The sequence below is a fragment of the Mercenaria mercenaria genome, chromosome 5 (genome assembly GCF_021730395.1).
Source record: "Mercenaria mercenaria strain notata chromosome 5, MADL_Memer_1, whole genome shotgun sequence".
NCBI lineage: Eukaryota > Metazoa > Mollusca > Bivalvia > Venerida > Veneridae > Mercenaria > Mercenaria mercenaria.
In genome coordinates, this window is record NC_069365.1 from 92,407,684 (window position 1) to 92,429,464 (window position 21,781).

Below are 21,781 nucleotides of genomic sequence, written 5' to 3' on the forward strand. Positions count from 1 at the left end.
GCTTTGGTAAGTAAGCAAGTACCTCACATGCATGTATCAATTTTAAGAATGAAATGAAACTACAAACACTTGTTCACTCCGATTATCCGACATGCAGTGCACAGGCGCCAAGATTTTTCTGTTCTTTCAAAGAAATTATGTGGCTACTTTTACTCGACTTAGCAAGTTATGGTTAAGTTCATCTATGCAAGCAGGTATCTTATATAGCGTCAGAAGTGAGGAAATACCTATGACTAAAACACACGTCTTACCAAAATGCTTTGCCTTTTGGTACTTGTTTATATCTTTAGTGGCATGGCATTTGAATAGTCGATCTTTATTGCCCCTATTCAAACTTAATATTTGAGCTTTTTCATCGAAATGTATATAAACAGTCGTGAAATTAGAACAGAAGCCAGTATATTAGTAACCAAGCAAGTGGAACATTTCCGTTTAAAATGATCTGATAGGAAACAAAGCTTTTTATCGGGCCCTATTAATTAGCACTGCATCATGCATAATTAACAATTTAATGTATTCTTGCACTTGCGGCCTATCTACCGTAGCACTAGGCATGTGTGTTTGCATTTCGTACAAAGATCAATAGTGCTGACCATTGCTTTTCGTGACTATTCTTCTCCCAAAGGTGTTTTCATTGCTACGCTTGAGAAAAATTATTAAAAGGGAAACATACCCAACAGGAAAAAAAAAACAACACGAAAGCCTACATCAGTGTATGCATCGATGTATATATTACTGAACTATACTCAAAATATACATACTATAGCGTATATGTTATGTAGAAGAAAGACACAAACACATATTTGAGCGTCGCCTTGGAAATGCGATTAGCATAACCACCACTGGGGTATATACCTGTTAGCACACACTGAGAGGTGATAAGGTTTTAAAGCTGTATAGCAAACACTATATATTAGACCTATCGATAAACGTATTCTCGGCAGCTATCATGAAGCTATGCCCTTCAGGAGGATGTTCATTTTGGGCTAGTACTAAAGCAAATATAACTTAATAGGTGTGTATCAATGTGAAGCAAATTGAAACACTCTTCAGCATGCATTAATCGCTTGCTCAATTTAAACATATTTTTGTCTAGTCATCAGCAACGAAATGTGTATACTCATTTCAAAAAAACTTTGTTACATCAGTTTGACTAAATACACTAGAGAAATTAGCATTCATATTGATCAACATATGAGTGTATATTCTTTGAATTATAATTCCCTATTTTATAAGCATATACATTTAATATGATATGAAATAAACGGTTGAAGGCCATGGTTGGTTTGCCGGGAGACATATTTGAACATGTACCATTGTAAAATGTGACTGTGTGTGTGTGTGTGTGTGTGTGTGTGTGTGGTGCACGCGTTTGCGTGCTGGGGGGTTCGTTTTGAGGAGGCTGCGCTTTTGGTGCGTGGCATTCCCTGTTTGATATTTTTCTTTGTTTTTAGAAACAAACATTATTTTAAAATTAGCAGTTAAATGTGCTAGTCGAAACCGCAAACATCCAAATAGATTAAGTCATCCAAACCGGTGTACACTTGTTATCCAAACCGTTTTACGACACCATACGTTTTGTGTCCTTTTGAATTTAAGATACATTGTACATATCACAGTTTATGCTTACTTATACTAGATATTATCATAAAGTATATTTACACCCATTTACTCCAAAAAGTTCGATTTTATAGATAATAAAATGAAATTTTGGAACATCTGACGCGATACTGAACAGTATCCATGAGTTTACAAGATATTTTTTTATGCTAAATACGATTCCGATCGCCATGTCAGTCCCATGTTTACTAATTTGGACATTACTGGTTACTGAACAGAGTTTGGTAACGAAATTTAGCAATACTTAGTAAATATCTTTAAGAACGTACATGATGTTCCGTTGTGTTTTGCTTTGAGCGGCCATATTGGAACAATCCAAACACACGGCTACCGTTGTAGTTACCATATAGTAACGTCGTTGTTAACTCGAAGAATTATTGATGATGTGTGATATTGACACAAATTTTTTGTTTGATAGATGTTCAAATTTCGATAGTTTAATCTGCATTCAGAATGGAGGAAACCTTGAAACAGATTCTAATTAACGTAAGAAGTATGTCTTTAATTTTAATGATAATATAACGGTCATATGTGATACTTACACGAACGTTATTTATGATAGATTACTTCAGGCAATTTATTCCTTACCTTACGATCACAAATACAGCAATGATTTAACAAATATAACACAACATCTTCACAATGTGCGAGAGTATAAAGTATTATTAGTAACTTGAAAGACTAACCTTGACTAATATATGAAACATTATGCTGTTAACTTTCCTCTAGAAAAAAGAAAACAAGCAAGACATAAATATATACTCAAAATACACATTTACATCTCAAAACAAATATTGAACAAAATTACTTAACATGCTATCCAGTAACAGTTTCATTTGCTTCAAGCCATTATATTATGTACTGAATAGGCTTGAATCTAGGTGATAGCTGATTCATCATCCATACTTTAGTAATTAGTGCTGGTCAAAATGTAAAGAAGCGTTTTGGCCTTTTATGTAGAACAAAAGTAATTAATAACAAGTTTAGGACTATAAAATGAATTACAATTTGACATCAGCGTTTGTATGCATAAAATGAGCTAAATTCTAACCCGATCCTAGCTGTGACTCGCATGCTGATGGTTGGAGTTCGACCCACGGCCAGATCATGCGAAAGACTTCATAAAAATGGTACTAATACCTTCCTTTATTAGCGCTCTTAATTAATGGGTACATACCAAGTCTGTTTCAGTCCATGCTTCTTTAGACAGTAAGTTTTTCGTCAACAACTAAAATAGGCAAAAGAGTCTTTGAAAGCACTTTAAATCACACTATTACAAATCTAGTTGAAGGTATTAAAAGATGTAATATTATACATCAGGATACAATGTCATAGTAGCAATCATTTGATGGCTCACTGTATTTGATGTCGCATATTACTATCACAGTAGTAAGTATTTAACACCTAGAGGTAAGTATGAAAATCACAAAATTATACCATGCACACCATAAAAATGACTAGATAAAAAGGAAATAAGGATGAAGGAGAACCAACTGGCCATTATTTGGATTTCGACGGTGTGTTTGGTTTTGAGGGACAAGTAATATATCTCAGATCCTAGGGAATGAGGTTCCACAACCAATACCATTGAAGGCATATGTCTTTTTGCAAAAGGTTCCAACCTTGGGGAATGAGAAACGCCAACTATCAGTGTATAGATAACTATTATTGGAATCCTGACTAGGTAGACCTTGTATATGGAGGTAAAAGATACAAAAGTATCATCCAGGTACTCAGGGGCTTTACTCGTTTTAATCTTATTTTCATGAGATAGAGTAAACTATTCAACCTTTCTAAACTAGTAACTAGCTCAAGGACCTAAACTGCACGGGACCAACATGAGACATACAGTCAAGACCAAAGACAAACCAAATAAGCTTGTTTAGAGCACAATGTAATTTGAAGGTTGTTCTTTCAGTATTTAGTCAACTGAAATACCAGAAATATCATATATAAGGCGTAAAATATTGTTTGTTTCCGGTATCCCGACCTGCCCTAAATTTTTGGCCCGACCCTAAATGCTTTTATGGCCTTGGAGAATATTTTTTTCCAGTTTTGCAACTTTTTGATTAAAAGTTGAAAAAATATTCCCCAAGGCCATAAAAACATTTTTGGTCGGGCCAAAAATTTTGATACCGGAAACAAGCAATTTTTTATGCCTAATTTACATAAACTAAGAATAAAAGGGGCCCTTGACTGGACCCTCGGAAAACCCAACATGTAACTGAAGCCTGACTTGAATAAACACCAGATACATCTACTAATTCCTGTCTATCAGAAAGGTAAGACTGAAACCAACTTATTGCATCAGAACATTGACCAATGGCGTTCACTTTCATTAACAGGCCTTTTTTAAATCCAGTAACACAATGCCTACCATGTTTCCTTGATCCATATGAAATTTTATGCAATCCGACAAATGGATAAGACAGGTGTCTGTGGATGTTTTGTAATTTTTCTTGTAATGAGGAATAAATCTTGCAGATTTCATTATAGAGACTATGCCCTGAAACATGGACATATTTACAATGTGGGTCAAGGGACAGGCTATAAGGGTAGCACTATCCTTAATTAACCTACTAACCTACAGGGAATATCATCTAGTCCAGTAGCCTTATATTACCTCTGCGTTTATTTAAATGCTTAAGAGTTATATTTTCGGAGACAATACTAAATGAAAAACTATTTGGAAAAATGCCTTTGGCAGCATAAACTTTTTTTTTACACATATTTACCAAATTTGAAAGAACATTCTGTCAGATTTTCAACACATGTTGATGCCACAGTAGTATAAAAAGAATTAAACTTTTCTGCAACAATTAAAAAGACAAAACATATATCCCCATCAACTTTCAAACCTATATTACTAGACGATGAGACACTTTTCTTCCACAGAGATTTAAAATCTGATTTGTTAATTTCTAAACACGTCTAGTAGTAAAGGGAATCTGATAATAAGTAATATAATACTTACTTTTACCTCTTTTTCAAATCGTTTACGGAAACGATGCCAAATATATGTCTGAAATAAACAATGCACTTGTAAATGGTAACCTGTTTACAAAAGTTTTATAAAGAAAAAATAGTATTCTATTATATAGTATTAACGTGGCTTTCCCTGTTGGATATTCTTCCTTGTTTTTTTCCTTCCCTCAAGTGGGGCATTGAACCGTTATAAATGCGGAAAGAACGATGACTGAATTGCAAGTGTAACCATAAATATATACTTTAACATCCACTCGCTCCACGTTTAACTCTTTAGGTAAAATTTTTGGAAATGTTATGGGTCCTGTATTGTATTCAATGTTTTGGAAGATCACATTAGTACTTAGAAAATAAGACTGTTTCATTATAATCTTCTAAATTGTGCGAAATATCTAAAACACAAATTTGTCGTACGATAGAAACCAAAGATTTTCAATATAATAAATAAGAAATTCTATATAAACTGATGAATAAGTGTTGTATGTGTACACATTTAAACAATTTCCGCGAAACTTTTTGAGATGGTTCTTATTTAACCCTTACCCTGCTAAATTTCTACAATGAACTTGTCCATCTTTCAATTTGAACAGTACCACTAACTGTTGAAATGGGTGCATACCAAAAAGATACTGACTGAATGGCAAACAGTGCAGATCGTGTTCAGGCTGCACGGATGTACAGGCTAATCAAGATCTGCACTGGTCAGAAAGGCAGAATCAATCGTAATCAGCATAATAAGGGTAAACAGCTTTTAACTCTCGCTCACATCATTCCTCGTCTATAGGCGGTATACAAAAAGCGTAAACTATTTAACAAATTTAATTCTAGCATTTCCGGCATTCGTATGCATGTAGATACTGTAACATATCATTGACAAATTAAGCAGTCATTCTTGACAAACTATATATATGGATAAAATTTAAAATTAAAAAAAAAAACAAAAAAAAAAAAACAAAAACAAACAAGAACAAACTGGTAAGTTGCTTCACGACAGAGTGTGTAAGAGCATTTTCAGTAATATTAAAATGGTAAATGGTATCATGCATTACTGTCCCACTGGTACAGTCAAAAACCTTAATTATCTAAATGAAATATTAAACAATAATTTTTTAACTAGTTATAAAGTGTAGTGGTTAAAGTATTTGTTGTATATAAGCATAATATTTATGACAATAGACTACGGTTAATAGGGCTTAAAAACTTTACAATGCATCTATTAGATCAAATATAACATTTGAGACCAATCACAGTTTTTGTCAAAACCATGATATATTTTAACCGAAAACATTCATCTACATAATAACATGATTTTAATTATTTTGTCTGAAATACATCATTTAATATGGTTGAAAGAATCCTAGTCTGTGTGATTTGCATTTACTTCTCTGTAAGATGAACACAATCTAGTTAGTTTAGTACCTGCAATAAGTCTCCTTTAGTCGATCTCAAAAGTCTATCTACTTTCACCTGAAATAAGCAATACAGCATTCGATATGTTTAGTGGTTATAGTAGTTTACTATTTCACAATAATATTTGTTGACTTATGGAAAGCATGTCTCATAATATACATCTCAATATATGAGTTGTTTGCAAACTTCATTCGAGGAAAATCAATAACAATAAATAAATAAAATGATTACCTAAATTAGTACGAATAAGGAATACATTACACATTATTTCCGTCTACTTTACATCAACGTCTTATTGCATGATACAGAAAAGACATTGCTACACAGTTTCCACGACTACTCTCTATGTTTAAGAGTTACAATTCTGTCCTAATGTCGACCCTGGGAAACAGTTCTCACCACGCATGTGGGTGGTTATCATATTAACGACTTTTCAATGGATACATACCCAGTCTTCCACAGTCCATGTCTCTTTTGACTGGAGGTTCAACATTATCTAAAATAAACAATAGGGTATTTGAAGGCAATTTATAAAACAAGATACGATGAGACAGTTGCCAACGTGTAGTGTTCATAGATCATATCATATAAGCATCAAATTTATGACAAAAGATAATGATTAAAGACTTTACAATGTGCAGGTAAGATTAAATGAAACATTTCTGACTAATTACATTTTTTTTCCAACATACAGAAATATAACTTTGATCGATTTGTTTTCAAACACATTACTTTACATTTTCACAAAGTAACTTTGTCGCTCTTAAATTTTATATAGAACATACATTGTATTACTACTGCTCTTTTTTCAATATTTCAAATCCCTTTGGATGGACCTGATTTTGTCAAGTTTATTTTCGCGGGTTTTTATAAATAATTTGCCGCTTTAAGTAATTTGCCCGTAGAAAATGTCTTTCCTAAATTAGCTTATATATGGTACTGCTTTGGACAAAATGTAGGTAGGCGAAATATTTTTATACTGTGCAACTTCTCTAACTGTAACATGCCCGAACCAGAAAAAAAGTCCACTTTATCCGTAAATTATTGTTTCTGTTGTAAAGAAATGTTCTTCAATCGAAGATGCGAGTCATCGTTAATTGTTTATGTATTTATAAACGAGAGTAAATTTCATGATTTATATTGCGGTAGAACGTTATTTCGACGACAGAAATTGAAACCTTTGATAAGGTAAGATAATTCAGACTTTGTGGCAACTGTCGTGACGATGCTGTAGTTTTTAAAACGTCAATGAGCCGTTTAGGCAGAATATAACAAGTGTCATTAGTTTTGCACTTATATATTTTGTTTTCATCTTCGGAGTAATATTTTGTCTTAATACAGTCAACGGTTAAATAAGTATCAAGCATGCTTGAAACTATAACTCGCGCCACTTTGCAATTAATTGTCTTGCTGGTTTCAGAGAATGTAACTGGTATCCGCATTCAGCACGAGGTAATTTCAGGCAGTTCAGTGTGCCTTGGTCAACATTTTCACGTGAGGCAAATCATTCATCGACCTTTGCGTTCTATTATATTGACATATCTGGCTGCAAACGTGTTAAAACTGCTATGTATCGTGTCAAAATAATCTACACCAGTCGTATTTGCCTTGCTTTGTTGGTGCTAAAAATTGTGTGTTATTTTACATTCTAACACGATTCGTTTCATTTTCTTATTAAACAAAGAAGGCTGAAAACAGTGAATTATTATACGATTCACTGTTCTGACGTCACAATGATTACGTAATAGCGTCAAACGGCATAGCGACGCACTGAAAAAGAAACCGATTGAAAACGGGCAAATATTTAATGTATGCCGTCAAGGATGTACTTTAAAGTCCTTGGTAACGTGTTAGAAACGAAATAATATATCTCATTTATTGATTTGCTCTTGAATAAAATTATTGTTTGTCGTTCAGATGCGTATTATTATATCACTCGGGCTGCGCCCTCGTGATATAATTCCTTCGCATCTGAACTCCAAACAATGATTTATTCAGCGACAAATCACTGAATGAGACATTTGTATATCATTTCTTAAAAAATACATTTTCTAACGTTATGACTATTACACGTCATAGCTTCAACGGCATGACGGCCAAACAGAAAACATGCAAATATTTGATAGATGCTGTCAAGGATGTACTTAAAAATCCGTGGTAACGTGTTAGAATCGAAATAATATATCTCATTTTGTAACTTTCTCTCGAATAAAACCATTGTTTGTCGTTCAGATGCGCCTTCGTGATAAAATTCCTTCATACCTGAACTACAATGATTCTATCCAACGTCAACTCACGAAATGAGATATAGTATTTCTTAAACACTCATCAAAAGTGGGTGTAGGAATAAAATTGTGCTCTGTATAGATACGCAAATAAGATCATTATATCACCCGGGATGCGTCTTCATGATAACATTCCTTCATACCTGAACTCTAAACAATGATTTTATCCAACATCAACTCACGAAATGAGATATAGTATTTCTTATACACTCATCAAAAGTGGGTGTAGGAATAAAATTGTACTCTGTATAGATACGCAAATAAGATCTGAAATGACGTTTTTATATGAAACAGATTTGAATAAGTGACCTTATTTTGTATGCTCCATTGCTGCGAATTCCGGTATGAATATAGTGGGTATCTGGGCACTGGGAAGGTTATTTCTCTTTATATCCACTAACATTAGAACGTGTAATCATTTATAAACAGACTTGCTATACAATTTATTATATATTCAATTTGAGTACACTTCATCCGCTATCATACCGAAATGTTAATGATATGTATAATTTCAATGGTTATTTGTTTTAGATCCTTGATTATAATGTTGATTGTTTAAACATAGTATAAGTGACATGCATTGTTGATGCGTAAATTCCACACGTGTGAAGAATTTGTGACAGAATCTTGCGAACTTGTGAAATATTCGCACGAATTCATATCACGTGTGAAAAATCGTTTCTGTGAAATTTACGGTTCAACAATGCATAATTCTATATTCACTTTATATATGAACAGCTGGTTAGGTACTGCACAAGTTTTGAACAAATATTGAAATAAACAAAAAAAAAAAACCAGTAACTGTAATCTTCGATGGCTGATTTCTGTCATGACGTGTTGGCGTGTTGGCGAGGCGAAAACACGAAAACTCGATAAACACCTTATTTATCGAGTTTTCTTGTTTTGTGTTTCCGTGTTGGTTGAGTGAAAACACGATCCAGTCTACGAGAAAACTCAACGTGTAGTGGGCGCCGACATGACAAATTTATCTGTTGAGTTTTCATGTGTGTATGAATATGTCGTGTTGATGTTCTTTATTTATCGTGCTGTCATGTTGTCCCGACTTTGCCCAGCCGACACAAAACACGACAAATACGTTATTTGTAGAGTTTTCGTGTTTTTACCCTGAACAGATCATTTCTTGATTTTTGGAATGCAACATACATTGTAAATATATTTAAGATTATATTATTGATACCTTTCGAAGGCCTATTTATATCTTTTAAATGGAATGTGACATAGGTGCCGCGCTTGAAAGATGAAACAAAATGTTTTAAATGCTACAAATTTATTTTCTGAATGCGAGGTTTAACGAGAAATAAATCTATAATGCCAACAAAGGCCATTATTAGTCTCTCCCAAGGAGTGTCGTTGTAGACAGGTATGACTGTATACTTAATTACTTCAGAGCACGAGTCTTTCTTTTTCTTTCTTTTTGCACGAGAGCCTTTCTTGATATATTTTGTTATATTGATACTTACCAATTTATTTTTGAAGTGTTTCTGTTCCCATATCCGTTCTTCATCCATCGTCTAAAAAAGAATATGAACATTTTTAAAGTCAAAACATTGAAAACAGATAATTACATTGCGAATGTCCATTTTTCAAAACACAGCGACGAAAAAAACAAAACAAGGAAGAATATCCAACAGGGAAAGCCACGTTCAAAACACGCAGCCTCCCCAAAGACACACACGAACAACTCTCGCACACAACACAAAAATGAAACACAAAAGGACAAAACAAACAAATACAGAAGGCGTACAACTCTGCATATACCTATGCTCTGTTTTAAATAGAACACTGGTTTCCCTAGTTTCCATTAATCTGTTAAGTTTATTGTTTATAAACCACCAGCCTTCAAAATATGTAATAAAGTACTAATCACAGAGAACAATTTAATATGATAACATTTTACTTTTAAACTTGCTACAAAAAAAAAATAAGACTGACATCCAACAATTTAACACATTTTTAAATAGTATTTGAAATATCTTCAGCTGTTTCTGATGAAACATTGAGAAATATTGATGATATGTAATGCATAAACATTTTCTTTTTCACTGTATTAAACATATCTTCAACTTCTACTTCAATAGGCGTACTTGGCAAAATCCACATCTACGCCATTTTCTGTAGATCTACGGTTTTCCGGAAGTAGTTTTAGTATCCTTGGTTAGTGATTTTGGTACAGGAAACAAATGCATATGGATAGCAAAACGACTTCAAATCAAAATGTAAAATGTTCGACGACCAGAACCCGCCTGTGATAAGTTTTATGCGATATATGTACATGTTATCTTCCACAAAGGGACATTATCCGGTCGATTTGAGATGAGGAAAAATATGTCGAAATTGTCATTTCGAATTTTGAGATGAACACGAAAGAAATTTACAAGTAAAATATCTTCGTATATGTTTTTCTTATCTTGTGAAATAAAACTAATTTCTTACTGTCCGTTAAATATATTATTGTTGTTGCTGGTTTTAGACGTAAAAATATGACGCGCAAATACGTTGATCACAACCAAATAATATATTTGCCAAAACTTTCGTTCTTTCCACGTGTTCTTTTCAAATAGCGCCGTAGTATCTTTGACTCTACCGTGTCCTATCGCATGCTAGATAAAAATGGAGGCGTAAGAACTGAATGTCTAAGAAAGAGATACTGGAAGACGTAAAGAGGTATAAATTCAGAAGGTTGTGAGTCAGAAAATAAAATCTGGAAAGAAGATCCCTCGGAAGCACCGAAAACAAGGCAAACAGTGAAAATTGCAGACTCGGTTTGATTGAGTCTGTTCATGAGCAGTATTGGAAAATGCAACACTGCCTACGCCCCCTAGCACCGGCTTAAGCAGTATTCAATCTTCAAATCTAAATGAGTTGAAATCAATGATCCCGAAGGACCAGAAAATATAACAACACTGAAATGAAGTCGGGGCGACTTTTTACGGCCGCCACACAGCACTTAACACCCGCTGTTGTGAAGTAAATAAAATCTGGAAAGTAGATCCCTCGGAAGCACCGACAACAAGGCAAACAGTGAACATTGCAGACTCGATTTGATTGAGTCTGTTCATGAGCGGTAATGGAAAATGCAACACTGCCCACGCCCCCTAGCACCGGCTTAAGCAGTATTCAATCTTCAAATCTAAATGAGTTGAAATCAATGATCCCGAAGGACCAGAAATTATAACAACACTGAAATGAAGTCGGGGCGACTTTTTACGACCGCCACACAGCACTTAACACCCGCTGTTGCGAAGTAAATAAAATCTGGAAAGTAGATTCCTCGGAAGCACCGAAAACAAAGCAAACAGTGAAAATTACAGACTCGGATTGATTGAGCCTGTTTGTGTGCAGTAATAGAAAATGCAACACTGCCCACGCCCCCTAGCACCGGCTTAAGCAGTATTCAATCTTCAAATCTAAATGAGTTGAAATCAATGATCCCGAAGGACCAGAAAATATAACAACACTGAGATGAAAGCGTATCTTTCTTTTAAAAAAATAACATCTCTTTGTTCTTATATAGTATAATACAGTTCTATAGAGCAACACAAGCTACAGACAATGTGATATTCTAGAAAACGACGAATTCATGTCATTAAGTAAGCAAGTTTTATTTTAAATAAAGAACAGATGGAATAAGTGGTTTACAGCCTATATGGATCAGTACACAGACTCATTGGAATATAAAAGCCATTAGTTTAGTAACTACAACGGTAGCCACGTGTTTGAATCTGTCCAATATGGCTGCTCAAAACAAAAATCAGTGGAAAATCATGTAAGTTGTTGAAGATATGTCATACGTCTTTTTAAAATTCTGTTCCCAAACTCACTAATAACACAGGTAATGCCAATAGAAGTAACACCGGCATTTCGATCTAAATGGTATTAGCACTTGCCCAAAGACACATCCCCTTTGAATGACATATTTTCAGAGGATAGCTTTACGTCCGTCTGAAATACGTTAAGCGATAGGTTAAATATTTAGTGGTTGATATAAGGGGCTTACAGAGGACATGTTTACTTCGATCATTATCTTTCAGTATTTACTTCATATCTTATACTCTCATGTCGTGATTTTGCTAATGACAGTTCCATGGCGATGCCTAACTGCTTATTTGCTTCTTTTTCATTATGTATACGTTAAGGTTTATCTATTCATTTATGTGTGTACACATCCATACATACCCCGTTGTAAGGTTTTCAATTTGATGGGACTGCGTTTTAGAACGTGTCTTTTCCTTACAGGTATTTTTCCATTTTAAACACAAGTGTGTGATGAATGACCTAGAAAAGTAATGACAAACACCATTAATTATCAGTGGAAATTCAAATGCACCAGCCTTGTACTTTATCGTTTGAAAGGACGAAAAATATATCGTCTGTTGAAAACCAGACCCTGGTATCTGACTTTTTTGAAATTTTTCAGGAACTTGAAAAAACTTCCTCAAATGTATAAAAATGTTTTTTTTTGTATCATTTCTAGTACTTTGGTGACAAATCACATTCTTTAGAAATTAGGAAATGTTTCTACTCATTTGCTCTTAAACTTAGGACAAATTTGGACAATTTTGTTTTGGCATTATAACTTTGGAGTTTTATCACCATTTTCTTACAGGCAAAACACCTCATTTTCAGACAATATGTTTTGGCTTTAAGCAGATATAACTTTCTTTCTGCGCCTCTCCAGCCAAAACATTTCAGCTAAAGATGCGTGTTTTTGGCATTCATGATTTCTGAAAATGTGATAAAGAATAATATGCCAGAACCTAGTATATGGCCATAACATACTATAGCTTTACATTTTTTGCGAATATTGTTTGCAAACTGCGGGCCAGTCTATTGCATATACCAAAGCCATAGTTTGGTTTTAATAAAAAGATGACATAACACGCATTTCCATTGTGCTATATAATAGTATTTGTGTATACACTGATATGGCAATGCAGTTTGTTTTAAAAAATCACAGATTATCGGACAGAACAGAGTAACTTGGCGTGCGGTGTTTTGGTTGTAATACATATTTATTTTGATTCAAAAAAGTTTGATCTAAAACATAGTAACTTGAAAAAAAAGACTTTGATGATACTTTATTTTGATCCTTCAAACAGATCTGTAAATATTTCTCGATTGATTTCAGACCATTATACTTGAAATCATCATATTAGGTAAATATGCATTTTTACATTTTATTACGTGTCACAGAACTTAAATCTAACATAAAGTAACATACACGAGTAGTGTACGCCTATGGTATATACTGAAAATCTTATGGTATTCACCCAGTAAGTAGTAAAACTAAAAGATATTATCGCATTAGTACATGATGCAGTCAGTAGTCATTATAAATTTCATTTATATCATACTTCTTGCACTCTGTAGTCATTACACAGAAATATCTTTTATCATACTTGGTGCCATTACTAGTAATAATAAACATGTAGGTCTCGTCAAAAAGTAATATGAGTTACATAATAAATGGTAAGTAATATGATTTACATAATAAATGGCATCCATTGAATACCTTATTATTCACCCAGTAAGTAGTCATTTAAAAGACACTATTGCATTCGTACATTATGCAGTCAGTAGTCATTATAAATTTATATTATATCATACTTCTTGCAAATCGTAGTCATTACACAAAAATATCTTTTATCATACTTGTTGCTATCGCCCGTTATTAAAAATGTAACCATGTAGAAAAACTGTAACATATACATCTCAAAAGTAATACATGCTTCCTTTTCATAGTTCATTAAAACACGGATGGCTCTGCACCCACAAAAATACTTCTGCTATAAAATATTTCTGTTATAAAAAGAGTTTGTAGCCGTTAATAGAACAAGGTAATTATCTACAACACAAGAGCTATTGCTGTTTTGTAAATATTTTAAGACTGCACTGACATGAAGTAATGTGAAGTACCTTAGTGTATAAAGGTACTTGTGAAAGTATATTGTACTTGGTTCCAGTCATAGTATAAGCATATACTGTTCTTAATCCATATCATCATCCGTTTCCTGTCTATCTGGTTCAGGCAGACGTTCCTTAACACCCTGGCTAGCAGATAATCCTTTGTAGTATCATGGAATTCCATAGGAATTACACTTTGCTTGCACAAAGACATTAAGTCCTTTTTCTTTGCACTTGATATTGGGAGCTTCCCTTTATATAAAGGTTGAATGGTCTCATTTGGACGCTTCCTTCCAAGAAGCTTTACTTTCTCGAATTTTTCAGCTTCATCAAAATTGTACTTGAAATAGCACATCTCTGTCTCAGACTTTATAAAACGCATCCATTTCATTTGTTTCCATCTTGGCTTTTTGCCACTTTCAGTCTTAGAATTTGCTTTTGTTCTTGCTGATTTGAAATCTTTGAAGTCATAGAATTTTAAACTTACAACATTGTAAGGGCTTTTCCTCCTGGCCATTGATATAACTGTTTCCCATTGACTTGGAACAAAGATTTTTGTCTTGGACTTAGCAAATTCAATTGTCGAGTGCATGGAGTCACATTCCATATGCGTATGTCCACTCTCCAAAAACTTGTGGTCAGTGATTTTCAATCCTGGTATTGTTGTGACAGAATTAAGGAGGCAGGTTGCAACTATCTGATTTTTATTTTGCCCTGCACATGCATCTGAGTATGGTATTACATGCTCTACTGGTGACTCCAAACTCGAAAGGTACAGATTCAAACATGTTGATATCTCATTTGATCCTTTTCCATCTGTTTCTGACCATAGGTAACATGTTGCTTTTTTGTCACCTGCACTATAGATGGAGAGATTATAACAACAAAGTTTTCTCATATAGTACATCAAGCTGACAAGGGAACATGGTGTATACAAGACTGACTGTAAATCAAATGTGCAAGTTTTAACTTTGCTATCCTGTCTTGCAATATGGTTATCTTTCTGTTTTTGTTCCCTAGCCACTTTCTTTCTTTCTTGATGCAGTTTGTACTCTTCTTCTAGTTTTTCATCCAATGTTCCATCTGTTTTTGCATTTTCATACTTGTTACACAAAGTACACTGGTCTTTTTTTGGAACATGAAATGACAGGTTGTATTCGTTATTAAAAACTTTTCTATATATTGGCTAATTCGCGGCTTCTGACTGATTTTCTTTACATTTTGAAACATATTCTTCATACATTTTCTTGATATTTAAGTTTGGTGCAAGAAACTGCCTGTTGGTAGACTTTCTAACATAATGACTTTCCATGGTTGGAAATGATTCTATGTGATTTCTGATCTCTTGCAGTTTTGATTCACAAGTTTTATTCGGAGCTCTATGTCTTCCACGTTCGTCCCTTCCTTGAAAATGTCCAGACATCTTTTTTTGTAAGAGCATGTGCTACAGTTGCTTCACTTATGCTTAATGTTTTCAAGAAGAACTTTTTGCACACACGAACTCTGTGATTATTTACTTCCATAGAATATATCCTCATTACTTGCTTTTTCTTCTCAACTTTGTTCTCATCATCGTCTAAATATGTTTTTGTGTTTTTCTCATGTACATTTGAACAGATAAAATCCTTTTGCCTTTCATAAGAAGCAAGCCCATAATAGAAGTCCCTGATGGCACACCTTTTCTCAAATGAAACTTTGTCATTACATTTGTATTTGCATTTTGTGCAGTCACATTCTTGAACTAACTTTCTTGATATTTTCTTACCAGAACTGGATATATATTCTTCACCACTGAGTCTAAGTCTTTTCCTAACATTTTTCTTCCAGTTCTCCGGTGTCAATTTTCTCTTTCTGAACAGTTTCTTTTTCATTGGGGATACAAATTTTGCAGCCTTTTTCGGGGTTTGATGCACAGACACACTGCTAACGCTAGAATCAGGTATGTCAGTACTTGCACTTGGTAATGGTGTGGCTACAAACTGTTCAGAGTCACCATGAGCAAGACTTATGCAGGCATCATAATGTTTTAGAATGTCTGGGATTGAAATATATGCTAATTTATTTCATTATGATCGTCATTTGCCTTTAAAGTTGGTTCAACAATAATCTTTTGTTGATCTGGTTTGCTAGTGTGTATCGTAACTGAACAGTTAGCATAGTTTGCCAGTACCAATGGTAAGAGATCTGCTACTTTGCTTGACCAATATCCATCATTCTTAATATTTTCTATTTCAGAGAGATATTCAGCAACAAATTCCTCCTCTTTTTCGGGACCATACTTGTCTATTAAGAACCCCATATATTCCACTGCATTTTCTTCTAAGTGGGTACACATTGAGTTTCTTAGTTGAGAATGTGATTCTGATATAAGGTCTGAATAGCATGCTGCTTGGAAAAAACAGTTCCCATCGGCAGGAACCTTATCCCGTTTAAGTCCTTCATCATTTAAGAATCGGTCTAAACGCCCTTCGTTTGCTGCTATTAACGTTTGTCTCATTATTTCTTCATTATAGCTCAATGTCTTCAAGCGCTCTACATCTGCCTCTCTATCAGAATGAGCATGAATGCTTGATACTGCCTTGCGCTGTTTTCTGGTTGTGTGTGGCATTTTCTTTGAAGTTAATTTCTGAACAGTTTCATTCCATGATTTCTTCACCAGTTTTTCCTTTTTGTAACGTTTTTTGCTTGAATCTGACAACTCGGAATAATTGTGTTCCCTTATTAATCACAAAATGACTAAAAATGTCATTCTTGAAAACAAAACATACACTCCTGAAATCTGATATACCATGTTATCAACACCAATTAGCCCTTTAAGAGTTCAAAAGAGAGCTGTTAAAATGTATCATTGATAACTGAGACAATCTGGCATTTGAAAATTGCAGATACTGTCCTTAATCTCCCAAAACCAAAAACAACTAGCCGTATGTACCACAGTCTGGCAGATAAAATATGACAATATTTGACTAGTAAACATTTCGCATTTCCAGATGCTAGGTTGTGGCATATTGAGAAAATAATTATAATTCATTCTGATGAATGCCATAGGATACTACTACCAAATGATATGTTCTGGTTTAAATGTATGTTTCATATACCCATATGTTAATGAAAACCAAACCCTTGTATGGGTGAATGATACAATCTGGCATGATAGTTTGCCACATAAGTTGAAAAAAATCATAGTATCTATGTATGCTTGGTTCTGGCTGAAGAAAAGATCGATATTTTGAGATACGACATTTGATCTCTGATCAATAACTCGAAAACGAATAAAGATCTAGAGCTCAAATTTTCACACAATACGTATTTTCGATGTAAAAAACAGAAAATACGAAAACCCAAATTTCAGAAAATTTGCTAGATACCACCCTCTGGTTTTTAACGGACGATATAATGTTACTTGATGATAAGGCCTCTCATTAAAATCCTTTGCTCCGAGATAATCATTCAATTGCTTGTTTCATAACATACTTATTTCTGTTATTCTATAAATCATTTCACTACTTTTGATAAATATATCTTATTGTAAAGGGTCAAACATCAAATCTAAAAGGAGACAACAAAGCTCGACTACTGGAGTGCTTTGTCACTAAAGAAAGCTTAGGAATTTAGTAGTGACATAAATGACTTTGCTTAAACATATACCCTGAAATCCCGAAAATAAGCTGCGGCTTATTTTAAATTTTCGTAAGGATTTGGTGGCTTATTATCGAGACCAGCTTATTTTTGAGTCCAGCGAACTTTCGAGTACATTCGGTAACGATTTTAAAACCGGCGTATTTTTATGTACAAAACACTGCAGATACGCATGCCACTTTATTGCTTTTTACGTCAGTAAATACTAATACTTCTGACATACCTGTTTTGCTACAATATGAAAATTGTCCGATGCTAACAGATGATTACCCATTAAAAAGTTTTGTCTGGCCTAACAAACAAATTCACCCGTGAATTAAATCGTCCAATGGATATGAATAACTTACACAATACGTGATAAACACCGCAATGCGTTATCAATCTAACCAGGTGTACTGAGCGTTTTATACGCTTTCTTATACGTACATGCAACTTATTCACTTCCAAGGCATCGATAAATACACGTTTTCAATGGACAGTGACACCAGCGGCAAAGAAGTTTCCAACTGCAGTGAAAGTGAGTCTGATGAAGATTCAGACGACAATATTCCTCTGTCATCTCAAAACCGGTTATGTTAATGAGTAGAACTGACGTGATAAGACGTTTTTGAGGCTTTTAAAATTTTAATTTGTCCACGGTTTTAAATGTTTACGTTCAATAGCCCCATGTAATCATCATTGCGAACAGTTTATTTTTATAGGCTGTTCGCTTTAAATTTGTAATGGAGACGACAAACAAACGTTTTGATAGAAACCTAGTATCTATTCTTTTTCTGATCGCTATTCCTAAATTCAACTTACAAATGAGGTAGACAAATGAACTTCATGAGAAATATCAACCCAAAGACGGAAGACTGTCTTGTGATCGAGCCTATGGTTTCGAATGACAAATAATCTAAACCAGTTAGGCACTAACTATACCTACACTCATTGATTCAATAGTCGTTTTGACCTTTCTATCAGCAAATATAAAACTTCAAGATATAAATAATTTGTTACAATGTTAATTCTTGAACCGTTTATGCACAGGTTTTCCTTTTAGCTTTGATATTTAGTTCTGTAACGTTTAGTTTGCTTCTGTCCCTATATATTATTCTTGATGGTATATGACCTTTTTGTCTGTTCGCTGTAAAAATCCAAGCCACAACATTTCAGCAAAACTAACGCGATGTGTTTGTCTTTTTGCTCGGGAGAGGCCATATTGGACAGATCCGAACACACGGCTACCGGACCGATGTAGTTACCATACACTGTACTCCTCGTTTAATTTGGTTGACAGTGTTGTTGTACTTATAAAATAGACTGACCCGATTTATAGGTTGGTCAAGGCTACGGATATGTATTGTATTATGCCATCGAAATATTTCCATAAAATGCTTTTTCCCCTTCAGTTTGGAACCGCCCATGTTTACAAACCTTCGTTTCTTTTATGAGGAGTATATAAGGTCGTTTGTGGATTAGAGAAAATAAATGTTTAGACTCCCATCCGAATTCTGGGAAAAGTATGGGGCGGTTGCATTTTCTATTATTTTATTCCTTTTATTTGGAAACACAAGAGACATGGGATCAGTTTGACAAATTAGAATATATTAATTTCATGTCATAAACTTTACCTACAATGTGATAGTAAATCTTTTTTTCTGATTGCTGATTGTATCCTGTACGAAATATGAGACAAATAAATATGTGTCTGTTCAATGTATTTGCAAATTAAAGAAGTAGTTATGTAAAAGTACATCCAAGTGCTGTAAAGAATACAATCAAACTGTAGTTCCTACCTCTGAGCACGTGTTAAAAGCCTGTTGAACCGACAATGATGCTGTTGATCATCGACCTTATACATAATACAAAATGCGTAGAATCTAGTAGTCTGGCACTTGAAAAAAACAAAAACAACTTCAAATGTCTGTTAATTAAATGCACTTGCAAACGTAACATGATTATTATAGTCCTATTTCCAAATCTATGAAACAAAAAGCGTGGTAGTGTCGCCTGCTTTGCACGTAAAAATAACTTGTTGGGCTTCCCGATAGAGGTAAATGTCCGTGTTGAAATACTGAAATCCAGACAACAGGTATTATATTGTAATCAATAAAATTAAATCACAATCAAATTACGATAAAAACATATATTGGCTTAACCTTTTCCTAAAAAAAAAGTTTTTGTAATCAAAATTAGGTTGCCTGAAAGTATGCTCGCGGTATCAAACGACCGATTTTTTCATGAGCACTTCTCTTAATTTATTTCAATAAGCGGTAATGTCATGGTATAAACTTTAATGTCAGATACTGTCAAATGCTGTTAAACTGTCTTTGCATCATCAAAATACTCCAAACAGTTTTTCTTTAAACTGGAGAATTGGACAATGTTTTTGAATGTGTATGCGGACATAAAAGTTTGGATATCCGGATTTTGACGGATATAAAATTTCGAGGTGGATGTGTCAGATAGGGGCGGGCGGAGATGAGAATCTAAAAATTAAGCTTCTATCTCCTATCTACGGTGTTGATAAATCGATACGTCCAGCTGTTGTAAAGGTCGACACCAATTCCAGCTGCAGATATATTTGAAGGTTTAGGTGGATGTTTTAAAACTTATGCTCAGGGATGTTGGTCACTTGAAGATACGGTTACGGACGAGCCGCGGTAAGAATTTCTGAGCAAAGTATCACGAATTTCAGAACGATTTTTTTTTATAAAAACGAAAGTAGATTGGCATTTCGCATGATGATTAAAAAGTATGTTTATCAATTTTATTTTTCTTCCCAACCATAATTTTTGATGGGTAACCAGAATTTGAAAATACCTCTTGTGAAAGTCTAACATGTATTCAGCGCTGTGTGAACAAAAATAAGTTTGAACCATTGATCAGATGTTATCATTTTAAACACACAAGATCTTTTTATAAACCACTTACTGAATCTGTTTTTAAATGATATCCGACGTAAGCAACTATTGTATGGTGGACATAAACTTGTATTTTTATTTTTATTTTTATTATTGAAATGCACATTTCTAACATTTAACGAAAACAGTTCATCCTCGACTTATATTTGTTAAAACATTCATATTTAAGTACAAGATTCTTTTCAATAAAGTATTTTATTTGTGTTTGCATTATCCATTGTAAACAGTCTTATCAGAAGCTATGGGGACAAAGTCCAATCTACGTTTTCGTTTCGATTTTTATGTAATCAAAATGAAATTTATCATAAGATTGTTAAACATCTTTGCTATAATCTTAATCTTGATAATCTTGACATTTTTTAAATAAAACATTAAAATCAAAACTACAAACTATTATCTTGCAGTTTAAATAAAATAATTACCTGTTTTCAAATAAACATGTCTCCTGGCTAAAATCTGGGGTTTCCCAAATGTAAGTCACGTGACGCGGTACAAGTACAGTCATTATGGCGCGTCTTTAAAATACTTATCTAAAGTATACATTATTTTTTTCAAAAAAGCAAAATTGGGACTGTTTAACAGTTATTATAGAGAAAGAGAAAATGTCAAAAAAGCCAAAAAAAGGCTCAAGATTTATATGAATTTCATGGAAGTCATAAAGCTCTTTGTGAGTATTTGTCGACTCGCTTTGCTCCAGTGATCATGTCGTTCAATAAGTAAAGCAACTTAACTCATAAAATGTTTTAAATCGTTTTCTGTGCAAACTATTGTGACGAAGTTCATTTCGTCCGAATACTATGACACTTTTACTTCCTCCACTGGAAACCACTTCTATACCCAAAACATTTGGAAACTTTTTATTCATTTTTACGAAATTCATTTCGTTTTCATGAAATAAGATTTTGTGTTTTTCGAAATACATTTCGTTTTAACGATATAAGATTTCGTTTTTAAAATGTTATTTCGTTTTAACGAAAGTTATTTCGTTTGTACGAAATGAATAAAACTTGC

At 33.8% G+C, this 21,781-nt stretch overlaps 1 protein-coding gene across 5 annotated transcripts in view; it reads right to left on the bottom strand.

The window, feature by feature from the left end:
* LOC123557942 (uncharacterized) overlaps positions 1 to 21,243 on the bottom strand; it is a 52,869-nt gene extending 31,626 nt beyond the window's left edge. The window contains exons 1-8 of one of the 5 annotated variants that reach the window (XM_053544333.1): positions 21,193 to 21,241; positions 19,643 to 19,740; positions 9,782 to 9,832; positions 6,464 to 6,511; positions 6,025 to 6,072; positions 4,595 to 4,642; positions 2,798 to 2,848; positions 2,307 to 2,345 (exon numbers count right to left, since the gene is read on the bottom strand). In XM_053544333.1, the coding sequence (XP_053400308.1) occupies positions 2,307 to 2,345; positions 2,798 to 2,848; positions 4,595 to 4,642; positions 6,025 to 6,072; positions 6,464 to 6,511; positions 9,782 to 9,829 (282 nt within the window). In that variant the 5' untranslated portion in view covers positions 9,830 to 9,832; positions 19,643 to 19,740; positions 21,193 to 21,241. Of the gene's footprint in view, positions 1 to 2,306; positions 2,346 to 2,797; positions 2,849 to 4,594; positions 4,643 to 6,024; positions 6,073 to 6,463; positions 6,512 to 9,781; positions 9,833 to 12,497; positions 12,590 to 19,642; positions 19,741 to 20,780; positions 20,973 to 21,192 lie in introns of those variants that run through there. The other 4 variants (XM_053544332.1, XM_053544331.1, XM_053544334.1 and 1 more) reach the window with 4 other exon arrangements.
* Between the last annotated feature and the right edge of the window lie 538 nt (positions 21,244 to 21,781).